The sequence below is a fragment of the Oncorhynchus tshawytscha genome, linkage group LG01 (genome assembly GCF_018296145.1).
Source record: "Oncorhynchus tshawytscha isolate Ot180627B linkage group LG01, Otsh_v2.0, whole genome shotgun sequence".
In the NCBI taxonomy this organism is placed as follows: Eukaryota; Metazoa; Chordata; class Actinopteri; order Salmoniformes; family Salmonidae; genus Oncorhynchus; species Oncorhynchus tshawytscha.
The window spans coordinates 66522973-66537217 of record NC_056429.1 but is presented as its reverse complement, the minus strand read 5'-3'; the positions used below and the strand labels follow the sequence as shown (position 1 = coordinate 66537217).

The following is a 14245-nucleotide window of genomic DNA, read 5'->3' as shown; positions in this document are numbered from 1 at the left end:
TAGATTAAGTTTTTAGATTAATATTTTTTCTCGGATAAATAGTTATATGATTTTGCAAGTTTAATTCATCTTGAAAGTATGACAACTTGTTCAGGTTATTGTTAATGTGTTGGCCTAAATCTATTATTTTTCACGCAGGCAATACAGAGGCATTGCACCATGTCCATACCTATTGAAGACTGGTCTATGTGAACTGAAGAGTCAGTCAAACTGAGGGATTTCAGCGATTGGTTGGTTACCTGTCTCCTCAATCCACTGCCATTCGATCCACATACCCTACACGCTCTTTCAAAGACGCCCCGCTCGCGCTCACTCAATCTCCGAATGCTATATGATCACAAACTTTTCTCCAATCCTGGCGATGTGTCAAGCTCTTTAGATATTCAAAACAACGTTATACGTCATCAGCGAAGGTGGAACATGTAGTGTTCCAATATTTATAAAGCGCAGTGCGAACCATACATTGTGGAGGAAAACGTTTGGAGTTTCTCGCTGCTGTCAGCGACTTGGTTCTACATTTAAGACGAGGTAAGACGAGGTACATCCCCTTCTTCAATATTCGAGTTGTTTTCTGTGGTGTTTTGGTGTTTTCTCACGCTTCAAACACTTTTAATCTAGGCTACTTTTTTAAAGGTATAGACTATTATTCTTAGTCAGCATCCGCCTTGGATGCGTTGGCCAACTGTACTGTATTTCAATCCATGTGAATTTATCCCCCCACTTTTGTCTGATTTATTACCTACCATGCACTGTAAACGCGGGACGCCTTGGGGTTATTGAGCCCCCTGGACTGTATAAACGCACATAAATAGACAAGCCGGCGCATGTAACCTGTAAAAGTTTTTTGGAATACTTGTCCGTTTCTATTCATTCAAGGGGAAGTAAATGGAGGCGGAATGAAGGAGAGTTCCAGTAGATATAGTATCGTTTAGCCTATTTAATTTCGTTAAGCTTATTTCAACAATTTATTCTGCATAATTATCAGAAACCAGGCTTGCCATATAAAGATGTGTCTGACATCTTACAAGTGAAATAAGTTGCATTAGAAACAATTTCAACCTAAAAGCTCTATGAACGTTTTTTTGTTTGTTTCCAATGAAATGTTTTCTCTCTCCTGGACAGAGAAAAGAAGCACGCGTCAGAGTTTGCACAGTAGCACGTGGATGTTTGGAAATGTTCCTTCTGGAGCTCAGTCACTTGTCAGCGCTGCTCACAGCGCTCATGTCTGTGCTCTCCGCCCTGATCCTGCTTGCCGTCTCCAGGCAACTGTGGACTTTCAGGTGGACCATTATGCGGGACAAGGAGTGCAAGTTCCCGCTACCCAATGGGTCCATGGGCTGGCCGCTGGTGGGAGAAACTTTCCACTGGCTCTTTCAGGTATGAGGAGTGTTGCGTTTTTTACTAGCGTTCTAAGATAGGCTATCGGCCTTTACGCGACATATGTCACCATGCATGTGTTGAGCTAAAGAATTTGGTTTGTGTTAAAAAAAAGTTGCTTTATCTCATGCAATTAGTGTAATTAAAAGATGATGTAAACAAAAAGACAATAAGCAACTTATTTAAAAAAAATATTGGATCTCAGTTCAGTAGGCCTAGATAATGTGTCCATGGAACTATACATGTGTGGACTTGATGAGCGCATGTAATTCATTCTTGCGGTGAAAACAGACGTTTTCACTTCACTTCCACACCGCTTTCCTGTAGGAATGTATTCTGCTTCCAGACTGGGCGTAAACGAAGAGGCACGGGTATAGCCATAAGGCTACGCGCCCTCTATAGTACACGTGAAATTAACACCCCTTTATAAAGCTTTTGTGTGTGTTTGTGTTTTATGACAGGGATCCAACTTCCACATCTCCAGGAGAGAGAAGCATGGCAACGTTTTTAAAACTCACCTTTTAGGAAAGCCTGTTATCAGGGTAACTGGTGCAGAAAACATCCGTAAAATCTTACTAGGAGAACACAACTTGGTCTGCACGCAGTGGCCCCAGAGCACCCGCATTATCCTGGGACCAAACACCCTGGTCAACTCTATCGGAGAGCTGCACAAGAAGAAGAGAAAAGTAAGGATGAAAAGAAGATTAGTAAAAACGATTAGTAAAATCGATTACATCAACATGTCTCATAAGCGTATAGTCTGCCGGAGACAACTTGGTGAGGCATGGTCATCTTCTAGGCCTGCAAACTGAACGCATCTTCAAAGGAAATGCAGAATAGGCCTATTACTTGCCAGAGAGAAATCAAGGCAATAAAATATGCATTTAATTTCCTCCTGTTGTTATTGAGTTTTTACATAGAGCATAGGTAATAAATATATAAGTATAGGGAGAATTAATTTCGTCTCAAGTATTATTCAATTGTTGTCTGGAGTACCTTGTACCAACCAGGTGATAACTTTTTATTATGCTTTCCTTTCCTTTAAGATCTTAGCAAAAGTGTTTAGCCGCGGGGCCTTGGAGACTTACCTACCCCGCTTGCAAGATATTGTCAAGTCTGAAATTGCAAAGTGGTGCTCGGAGCCTGGCCCAGTGGATGTTTACGTCGCAGCCAAATCTCTCACATTTCGCATTGCAGTCAGAGTCTTGTTGGGACTGAAGATGGAGGAAAAACGCATAGTATACCTTTCTAAGATCTTTGAGCAACTCATGAACAACCTCTTCTCATTACCAATTGACGCACCTATGAGTGGCCTCCGCAAAGTGAGTAAGCCTACAGCCAACAATGTTATAATGCTGTAAAATTATTCGCATATGTTATTTATGTTTTAATCATTGTTAAACGGTTTGGTTAATGCAGAGAAATTATAACCCCGAAATTATAACTCTTATGTATTATCAATATCTTTACATGTTATCAAAAAACAATTGTAGCCTAAGTCATATTGTATGGTGTAGCATGACGAACTATTTTGCTTTACTTAATAACTTGCATGGAAAACCAAAAACTTGCACATCCAAATGTATTATTACAACCAAATGGGCAATTATACATAAAATAGAACGTCAAACACTGGATGGAAATATCTCATCAAGGCAGCTAAATATCGATAAGACTATGCTGATTTATGTTTTCTTCTCAGGGAATTAAAGCCAGGGAAATCCTACATACGTGCATGCAGAAAATCATAGAGGAGAAAATGCAGAAACAACAGTCTGAGGAGTACTATGACGCTTTCGATTACATGTTGAGCAGTGCCAAGGAAAACGGACATGAACTGAGCATGCAGGAGTTGAAGGTAAATTATAGTTTTAAAAAACAGCCCAGTTTATCCATTCTGCTTTGGCTATATAACTGTAATACACAACATCCCACATTTTCCATTGTATAGTCTTATTTGGAAGTTTATAGCCTAGTATTTTGAAAGCATCAATTATTTACTTTGGATCACCAAAGCAAATGCCCAATATTGTAGCCTAAATAAAAGGTTAATTGTGTTCTGTCTCTGGTGTCTAGGAAACCGCCGTGGAGTTAATATTTGCTGCTCACTCAACTACGGCCAGTGCTTCCACTTCGCTTATTCTTCAGCTCCTGCGGCACCCCGCTGTGGTGGAGAAAGCCCAGATAGAGCTGGAGTCAGAGGGTCTCGGCTACGACGCACACAGCGCCCACAGCTGCTCCAGCAAAGAAAATGGTCTGAAATGTCCTCTTGCGGTCGAACAAGGGGAACATCGGCCTCTAGACGCAGAGACCACCCCCTTGATGAATGGGAACCGGACTTTTCATTGCGCACCGGATGAAAACGAAGAGGCACCGTGTTCTCGGTCTCATATTCCTTGCTTAACTATGGAGAAACTGAGCCAGCTCCGTTACATTGACTGTGTCGTCAAGGAGGTGCTGCGATTTCTCCCGCCAGTATCTGGAGGATACAGGACGGTGCTGCAAACATTCGAATTGGACGTAAGTATATCATACGCGAGCTTCTTGAGCACGGCGGAAGCGCACTATGGAAGCTGACCTTAGAAAAACCCCATGAACAGGCCACACACCATTATGATACATTCGATCTACTGTGACGTCGGGAAATTAGTCCCTCAACTGGCTAGAACATAAACCATTATTCGAAAGCATATACAACGCTATTTTAGTATTTTAATTGGGTACAATGAGATCTATTCTAGTCGGGTTATTAAAACTTGATTAATACTGATTAAATTACAATTGATTTATGTTTATCGTCTATGTGATATGTTGTGAGATACAGATGATACTGCCTTAACATTTCAGAAAGTCAAAGAGCATTAAATCTGACCATAAAGAGGTTTTCACTTGCCAATAGCGACTTTTTATCTTGTCAGGATTGTGTTGAAGTTTGAATTTTTGTTTTGTCTCTCTTCTTCCAAGGGCTACCAGATTCCTAAAGGATGGAGTGTGATGTACAGCATCCGAGACACACATGAGACAGCTGCAGTGTTCCAGAGCCCTGAGATCTTCGACCCAGACCGCTTCGGTTCCGAGCGTGAAGAGAGCAAGACTGGGCGCTTTAATTACGTTCCATTTGGTGGCGGAATAAGGAGTTGTGTCGGAAAGGAACTTGCCCAAATGATATTAAAAACCCTGGCCGTTGAGGTGATTGGCACGTGCAAATGGACCCTCGCCACGGATACATTCCCCAAGATGCAGACGGTGCCAATAGTCCATCCCGTCAATGGACTGCATGTGCATTTCAATTACGATAGCCTACTCCGATAGAGTTTAGATAAGTAATTGTGTTATTAAAGACATTAAGCTCGTGAACTTTTCGCAATTACAATATTAAGTTATTAAATCAGAATACATAGTCAAGAAACCTTTCCTCTTCGTTCCGAATATCGTGGAAATGGTGGTCATTGAAGAGTGGAAGCAAGGCATGGTGCCAGTGACCTTCGATGACCTGTTTATCGCCAAGATCGCCTTTTTTCACCCACTGGGAAAGGTGACGGGAAACTTTTGCTATTGTTCAAGGACATCCGGGCGCTCACTTTATAACATAGCAAATCGAAAGATGATATATAATTTTTAAGCACCCTAATGCAGTATATAATGGACGAGTAGGGCTTTCTTCTCAGAACAAACATTATCTGTGCTCAGGATGTGCGTCTATTAATGTCCGTCTATAATGCGAAACTGTCTTACAGATCTTGCACTTGGTCTCCGCGAAAAACATTTAGAAATACCTTCAAAATGTATGTGTTTATGTGCAGTAGGCCTATGTGAGTAGATATAAATGAGATATAGGCCAACATATAGGCCAACAGTAGGCTATGTGTGTGTATAAAGTTGTGTGTATACAATGAAGCAGTACAAATAAGCTTTATTTATAGAACATTTCGGCTAAGTCTGTGTTAAGATGGAATAATTATGAATAGACCTAGTGATTTAGATATCATAAGACGTTAACTAATGTAAAGCTTAGACCGTTAAAACAAAAGCATATAGGCCTAGAGCTTTTATTCGATTATTTAGAGGCTATACATCGACATGCAATTATATAACGTTACCTAGAGAATATAACCAATTATTATTATTATTATTATTACATGTGTCATCTTTATAAATAATCGCTTGTTGATTTTGAAGCATGATGGAAGCGCTGTGAAATGACCCGGTTAAGATGGATTCATGGAAGGAGATAGCACTTTTTCTCCTTTACGGAGTGTGTATATACAGTATTTGTCCTATTGATTCAATATGTGTATTTTTGTGTGTATTGCTCGTATTATCTATAGAACGATGTAAAGATTAAATTGCAAAAAGGTGTATTTTTGCCATTGGATAGGAAATTCTACCATGACAAAATGTGCCATTTTTGCCATCATGTTAACCACAATGAATAGATTCCCGTTCTATTAAAAGAAAAATATGAACTTGTTCATAGATAAAATAGTTAAGGTTAAGGTTTTAATCATATGACATTTGAAAGTGTGCCAGTATTATCACAGTATAAGCCTATTCAATCTTTCATGACATATTGTATGTTTTTAATTGGATATGCCGAAATATAGTCAATTGTTAGCGTAAAGTGTAAAGTCGTATTCTTAATTGGGTCTGTTTTCATTCACCAACTCATAACATTAAATTCCATAACCAAAAGGAGATTTGCATATCATCTGACAGGCTCCGCCCTCGAAGATGAACTGAACCTGCAAGAGATTACACCTTCAGAGTGAACTCGGATGGCAGTGTGACCCTCTAGTGAACCAGTTAACTTTGCCCTATTGACCCTCAATTTAGTTGACGGCTTTGTTAGCTGCACTCCACAGGCTGTGATCACAACACCAATGATATTTCACAGCATCATTTTCACAGCAAAGAATGGTAAACCAATAGCTCACTATCTGAATTTCCTCTATAGATTACCCCCCTCCCCACGCACACACACTCTTTCCAAGTTAAAACCAACAGAGTAAAATTACTCTTCTCAAATGATATTCAAAAAGGTTGAAATTATGCTAAATTGTAGGCTATATTCCCTATAGGTTGATTGAGACATTGGAAAACCTGTATGAAAACCTGATCTCATTTGGCCTAGATTGAGAGATGGTATATTTATGACCTCAATTTGATTGTCATGTTAGACAGAATAAATGACTGTAAAACTGTAATGACGCGAACTCCTCTCTAATTATGTGTTCTATAGGGCCCTGTAACTCGTTATTTGATGGACAGTGAACTTGGCGACATTTTGGCGCCGGAGTTCACACGGATGTCACCGTCCGTGTTGTAGGTCACATGCAGGTCAGCGCATGGGAATGGGATAGAGCGTCACTGCCCCCACCTCTGTTGGAATCGCGCTGCGGTCATGGGTTTTAAACAGAGGGTCCAAAGAGGGTGGTGATTTGTAGAGTGTTAGATGGCATCGTCATTTCAAAGTAATATAGTAATTAACTGTAAGCCCATTGAGTAGCCTAAACTAAATACAAATCATTCATTCATTGCCGTTTGAAAAATATAAGACAATACATTGATATGCCTACACAGTGAACACAGAAGCAACGCTTCTCATAGCCTACTGACGCATGCGTCAAGCCTGGGTGTCCTCTTCATGGGAAGTATAATTCATTTTCTAAAGTAATCAAGACCGATTAGTCTCATACTGTGTAGACCCTAACACAACTACAGTGATGCGTGCACGCTGTAAATTAAGAACACGATATATTGGGTAACCAAAGAGGTCATTTTCAAAGCCAGAGGCTTGCATTCTGTTGTGGGGCTACTGTGTAAGTGGTAGCCTTTGCGCACCCAAGAAATGGTTAAACATTCGGGCCTGTCCGCTGTGGGCGGAGCACGGGGCGCGCGAGCAGGAGCTGCACAATTAAAGATGAACTCTGAGTGAACTAATTTGTCTGACCCAAGGTAAGATGGGGCAACTAGTTGGGGGGAAACGGGCGTATAAAAGCGCAGAATGGAGGGTGAGACATACCAGTCCACTCCTGCGGTCCATCCGTACACTTCTCCTCGAGATGGGTTTCTACACGTTATTCGTAACATGTCTTTGCACTCTCCTGCTCCCACTCCTTCTGATCGTGACCGCGATGAAACTGTGGGAAATGTACGTCATTAGTGGAAGTGATCCAACCTGTCAGAGTCCTCTTCCTCCGGGTACCATGGGACTGCCCTTCCTTGGCGAGACGCTTCAGATGGTCCTACAGGTAACTGATGATGGAAACAAACTGAAAACTCAGTTCCTCCCTATATTTGCAGTGTGCAGCAGGCTGCTATTGATTAGTTATTGTTGGAGTGATGCATCAGGCTCAAATGTCCTACCAGAAAACAGTATGCTATTGAATAAATTGAAGGATTGTTATGTAGCCTCATTCAAGTCATTTATATGAACGACATTTACAGTATCTATTCATCCGTTTATTCTTCTTATTTATATTTCTAGAGAAGAAAATTCCTAAAAATAAAACGTCAGAAATATGGATATATTTATAAGACGCATCTCTTTGGGAGTCCCACGGTGCGGGTAATGGGTTCAGAACATGTGAAACAGATTCTGATGTCGGAACACAAATTGGTCGCGGCTCAGTGGCCAGCATCAGTGCGACTCATTCTCGGGTCGCACGCCCTCTCCAATGCGCATGGCGCGCTCCACAAGAGCAAGAAAAAGGTAGGAAATACGTAGAGTAGCCTACATGTCTGTGTAGGAAGCTCATGGTTTATGCTTACGATGAAAAACAAAATTGTAATTTACCTTGCCTTTTCACAGCGGTGTCCTTATAACGTGCCCTTAAAGCGCTCTCTCCTGTTTGCCTGCAGGCGATCATGAAAGCCTTTTCTGGAGAAGCCCTGAAAGAGTATATTCCTGTGATCCGGGAGGAGGTGAGATGCGCAGTGCATAGCTGGCTGCAAAGCGACTCTTGTGTGCTAGTGTACCCAGAGATGAAGCGACTCATGTTCCGCATCGCAATGAGGATCCTGCTTGGCTTCGAGCCGGAGCAAACAAAGACCGACGAGCTGGAATTAGTGGAAGCGTTCAAAGAAATGATAAATAACCTTTTCTCCCTACCAATCGATGTTCCTTTCAGCGGCTTGTACCGGGTAAGTTGTCTGTCAAATGATACGATTGATTGATTAAAACAGCCCTGGCCTGCATCACATGGGGCTCCAGTGTACGCGCAACATTTTTTTAAACGATATTTTTCACCATTCATTTTAGGGTCTGAGAGCACGCAACATCATCCACTCAAAGATAGAGCAAAACATCAAAAATAAGCTGTCCAATATTGATAACAACAATAACTACAAAGATGCTCTGCAGTTATTGATTGAGAATGGAGAGAGGAACGAGGAGCGACTAAGCATGGAGGTAACCAGACGCCTTTCATTTAGCAATTTGATTCTATACACTGTCATTTACTCCATGAACCGTTCTTTATTTGTTTCCCTCAGGAGATAAAAGAGTCTGCCACAGAATTGCTATTCGGTGGCCACGAGACGACAGCGAGCACTGCGACCTCTCTGGTGATGTTTCTCGGGCTGCATGCACATGTCATGCGTAAAATGCGCCAGGAGCTTCAGGAGAAGGTTGGTAATCACTCTGTATCACCAAAAAACATGACAACATTGTACATGGCACTTGATTCTTGTTGTGCCAATGACATGGCATAATATTTATTTATTTAACATGACTTGAAACCATAAATAATTTGTTTACAAAGTCCTCCATGACAACAAAAGAATAGTCAATGGAGGCCCATCTTTTTTTGGTTATGATGAGATTAAGTTTAGACACAACTCTCATTAAAGTATTTATAAATTATATTCTTCCAAATCTAGGGCTATATTTAATTGATTGAATTTGCTGTACATCTCACTTGCGAGATTTATGTCCCCCTATCTATGTGTTTATAATATATACATATTTTTACAGCATTTGTTGGGAGCCCAATCTGAGGACAAACCACTGAGTATTGAGTTGTTGGAGCAGTTGAAGTACACCAGCTGTGTCATCAAAGAAACTCTCCGTATAAACCCTCCTGTCCCTGGTGGCTTCCGTGTGGCACTGAAGACATTTGAGCTCAATGTAAGTCAACCTATGTTGTAGCATCAGAAATGACATTTACACCAGATTTTAGGCTAAAAGTTTAAAGGAGGCATAATTGATTGTGTTTTGAGAGCCACAAAATGGAAACCATGTACTGTTGTAGTATATGCGTTTTTCTACAAATATATCATCACAACATGGTAGCAGCTCTATGTATAATGATTGGAAGAAAATTGTTGGAAGTCATTGCCATACCCACCCCACCTAACAACCTAAAGTGTGTTTCCTCAGGGATACCAGATTCCCAAGGGTTGGAAAGTCATCTACAGCATCTGTGACACACACGATGTGCTGGACACACTTATGAACAAGGAGGAGTTTCAGCCAGAGAGGTTTTTGGACAAGTCACCAGATGACTCCTCCCGGTTTGGTTACATCCCATTTGGGGGTGGTGCGAGGACGTGTGTGGGTAAAGAGTTTGCTAAAGTTGTACTTAAGGTGTTCCTGGTCGAGGTGGTCACCAGATGCGACTGGACTCTGTTAAACGGACCCCCGACAATGAAAACAGGCCCAACCGTTTATCCAGTGGACAATCTGCCCACAAAGTTCAGCAGATATGGTGACAAATGTATCCAGAACAACTGATAGTGAAAATTTCACATTTATGTAAATACACTTGTTAATATTTAAGATAGACGTATCATGTATATTACATATATTTTGTAATAGAGATATTTATGTAAACCCCACTAGCATTGAAAAAGCAACATTTTTTAGAAGCACTTCAGGTTGATGCACTTCGATAAGTTTTGAGACATCATTGTATGTATATTTTGAAATGTAATTGTTTTTCATCTGTACTTGATCATTTTCATGCAGCTTAACTGTGTTGTTTGTTGCATTTGGAATGTTTTCAATAAAATAAATGTACTATTATTATGAATAGTTGATTTTCACTTTAAATCTGTCTAAATCAAAACCATTTAAATTTTCCCACATTCTCTGACATGACATTGATAGAGCTCAATGTTTTCATGTCAAATGTTCCTCTATCCCCAAATAAATCACTGTTGGTTCAATTGCTTGAAGAAATATACATGTGTAGTTATTGGCACCACTTCCTGTTATTGTATCACTCTATGGATCTAGTTGTATGCCCATCCATCTAGCACACGTCAGTGTACATTCACTCCATGCTACAATAACTATTACACTTACGCATAATAAGACCCCAAATGACGTTAGACAATGTCAACGGTGATGAATTTGAATCCAAAGGCGACACAAGAGAGGGACAGGATGTTAGACCCTCCAGATGAGTGTGGAGAGGATAGGTATGTGACTTCATGGGAAGCCTGAATGGTGAGTCTTAAAATACTAGTAAATATTTATCCCTCAATGTTGATTTAAAGTATTTTTGTGCTCTCAGGATGTTCTTTAAATGGCTTTGCATATACTTGATTTATTGATTTGTCCTTCTCTGACCATGATTAGACCGTCATAACAACCCTGCCAGGCTGCACAGTCAAGCCGAATGCACTGTAGTCAAGCCAGCTAAGTGTGTGCGCGCGCACACACACACACACACACACACACACACACACACACACACACACACACACACACACACACACACACACACACACACACACACACACACACACACAGACACACACACACACACACACACACACACACACACACACACACACACACACACACACACACACACACACACACACACACAGCTAATAGGCTGAACCAGGCTTTAAATAGGGCAAGTGTGGCAAAATAGTGGGCATGAAAAGACAAGAAAAAGGTAAATATCCCTTAAACAGATACCTTCCCCCGCTTGCTTCTCCTCATGTGGGTGAAAATGTGACTTTTCACTTTGTATCAGGGTGGATGAAAGTACTTATAATGTCATTTGCATGTCTGGTGCACTCTTGCCCCCTCGTTGAAACATATCAGTCCACCTAACTCTCAATCAGATTACCTATTAGCAGCCCATTGGTATTATTTATAATCAAGAGGGAGAGGCTTTTCAGAGGACGCCTCAGGGTCAAGGAGAGTTCAGTGATAAGAAAAGGGCCCTGGGGTTACAGTGATGAGGTTGGGGGTGGCCTTTCATCTGCCTGTTCAAATAGTTTGCTGATCAGTAAAGAAAAGTAAAACAATTGTCAGCAAGAAGGTAATAGCGATATTTCATGCATTTCACATTTGAATTTCATCTTCTGTAAAAGGCTTTATTGGCCAATAAAAGTCACATCGCAAACAAGTATGTTCATGCTCTCTTAGAACTCTTGCTCTCCACTCGTGTGGGCTTTGGTTCAAAGACACTTTGAAAGCAATAAGGGACAATGACTTGTGAAATGAGAGGTAGCAGAGAGGAAAAGGCGAAGTGAGAGGCGAGAGGTTTTACTCTGCCTAAAATCTGTCCACTAAAATAAGCCCACGAAGTGAGGAATTTTTGTATGGTCAATTAGTTTTGAATTTGGTTAACAAAAATTGTAATTGCTAATTTGCTGCATGAGGCTTATTTGATTGAATAGAAGTTTCTTAGTGGTTAGCTTAGCTTCTTACAAATTCACTGATATAAGTGGACACGTGTCATTTCGTCAAATTTATATACACCATTAAATATCGGAGTTGTGCCTGTTGTCACAGAGATAGACAGAGGACTCATCATGTAAACTCAGCAAAAAAAGAAATGTCCCTTTTTCAGAACCCTGTCTTTCAAAGATAATTCGTAAAAATCCAAATAACTTCACAGATCTTCATTGTAAAGGGTTTCCCATGCTTGTTCAATGAACCATAAACAATTCATGAACATGCACCTGTAGAACGGTCGTTAAGACACTAACAGCTTACAGACTTAAAGCAATTAAGGTCACAGGTATGAAAACTTAGGACACTAAAGAGGCCTTTCTAGTGACTCTGAAAAACACACAAAAAAGATGACCAGGGTCCCTGCTCATCTGCATGAATGTGCCTTAGGCAAGGCATGCTGCAAGGAGGCATGAGGACTACAGATGTGGCCAGGGCAATATATTGCAATGTCCGTACTGTGAGACGCCTAAGACAGCACTACAGGGAGTCAGGACGGACAGCTGATCGTCCTCTCACATGGCAGACCACGTGTAATGACACCTGTACAGAATCGGTACATCCAAACATCACACCTGCGGGACAGGTACAGGATGGCAACAACAACTGCCCGAGATACACCAGGAACGCACAATCCCTCCATCAGTGCTCAGACTGTCCGCAATAGGCTGAGAGAGGCTGGACTGAGGGCTTGTGGGCCTGTTGTAAAGGCAGGTCTTCACCAGACATCACCGGCAACAACGTCGCCTATGGGCCAGACAAGACTGGCAAAAAGTGCTCTTCTCTGACGAGTCGCAGTTTTGTCTCACCAGGGGTGATGGTCAGAATCGCATTTATCGTCATTGCAGGCAATCTCAACGCTGTGCGTTACAGGGAAGAGATCCTCCTCCCTCATGTGGTACCCTTCCTGCAGGCTCATCCTGACATGTCCCTCCAGCATGACAATGCCACCAGTCATACTGCTCGTTCTGTGCGTGATTTTCTGCAAGACAGGAATGTCAGTGTTCTGCCATGGCCATCAAAGAGCCCAGATCTCAATCCCATTGAGCACGTCTGGGACCTGTTGGATCGTAGGGTGAGGTCTAGGTCCATTTCCCCCATAAATGTCGGGAACTTGCAGGTGCCTTGGTGGAAGAGCGGGGTAACATCTCACAGCAAGAGCTGGCAAATCTGGTGCAGTCCATGAGGAGGAGATGCACTGCAGTACTTAATGCAGCTGGTGGCCACACCAGATACTGACTGTTACTTTTGGTTCTGACCCCACCCCCTTTGTTCAGACACATTATTCCATTTCTGTTAGTCACATGTCTGTGTAATTTGTTCAATTTATGTCTCAGTTGTTGAATCTTATGTTCATACAAATATTTACACATGTTAAGTTTGCTGAAAATAAACGCAGTTGACAGTGAAAGGATGTTTCTTTTTTTTCTGAGTTTATATCACCCATTTTAGCATGGATATTAAAATTGAGGGCTTCCACCATTTTAAAGTAGTCAACTGGGTGGGAATTCCTATGAGTTGGGTGCAATCAGCCAATGCAGAAGAAAATTGAGATAGCCTCAATGGCGCGGCCCATGCTGTCACAGACGCTATAATGCACAGATACAAAGATGAGTCCTCTATTTATCTCAATGGCCTGTTGTTCACATGCGTATTTGCCCTCTCATTGTCTAGAATGGTCCCACCTGATTTCGCTTACTCCTGCTTGCCTTCCATTTTTGAGGACGTGTCTTTCCATTGTTAGAGAGGTCACTTGACTATCTTGTCAATATAATAGGCCATCTCTGGAGGTAGCCAGTGCAGATGGAGGATATGATAGGGCTCCTAAAACATCAAGCCCAAAGTTAGGTAATGCCACCTTTTAGTCCCAAAGGAAATTATAACTGACCCTGTAACCTCCCTCTGAAATCATGTCACTTGTATTCTAGTATGGTACAAAAGATAGACATCAATAATGATTTCTTTATATAGCCATTCCAGGTCATTGAGAGTTAACAGTTAATTACAATAATGAGGTAAGAGAGCAGTCTTTAGAGAGAAATTTACCCGCCCACAGACGAATTACACAAATCCACTCGCTTGTTGACTCTTTTGGAGTTGTCAGGGCTAGGGATTTGACTTTGTGTTTGAGACTTTCTTTTACAGCATTCAAGAGTCAAAGGTTCTCAAAAA

At 41.4% G+C, this 14245-nt stretch overlaps 2 protein-coding genes across 3 annotated transcripts; both read left to right on the top strand.

The window, feature by feature from the left end:
• Window positions 1–312: 312 nt before the first annotated feature.
• LOC112255305 (cytochrome P450 26B1) lies at window positions 313–5998 on the top strand. 2 transcript variants are annotated; one of them, XM_024428319.2, is made up of 7 exons: window positions 313–528; window positions 1123–1377; window positions 1839–2063; window positions 2424–2699; window positions 3080–3235; window positions 3454–3897; window positions 4342–5998. In XM_024428319.2, exons 2-7 carry the CDS (start codon window positions 1174–1176, stop codon window positions 4687–4689), a joined length of 1653 nt encoding a protein of 550 aa, XP_024284087.1. In that variant the 5' UTR covers window positions 313–528; window positions 1123–1173; the 3' UTR covers window positions 4690–5998. The 2 variants fall into 2 exon arrangements, with proteins under 2 accessions (XP_024284087.1, XP_042180444.1); XM_042324510.1 differs by having other exon boundaries at window positions 313–538.
• Window positions 5999–7317: 1319 nt separating this feature from the next.
• LOC112255294 (cytochrome P450 26A1) lies at window positions 7318–10541 on the top strand. Its single transcript, XM_024428313.2, has 7 exons — window positions 7318–7628; window positions 7865–8089; window positions 8239–8520; window positions 8639–8788; window positions 8872–9006; window positions 9353–9505; window positions 9758–10541. The coding sequence occupies exons 1-7, from the start codon at window positions 7338–7340 to the stop codon at window positions 10109–10111; spliced, it is 1590 nt and encodes a 529-aa protein (XP_024284081.1). The 5' UTR covers window positions 7318–7337; the 3' UTR covers window positions 10112–10541.
• Window positions 10542–14245: the final 3704 nt, after the last annotated feature.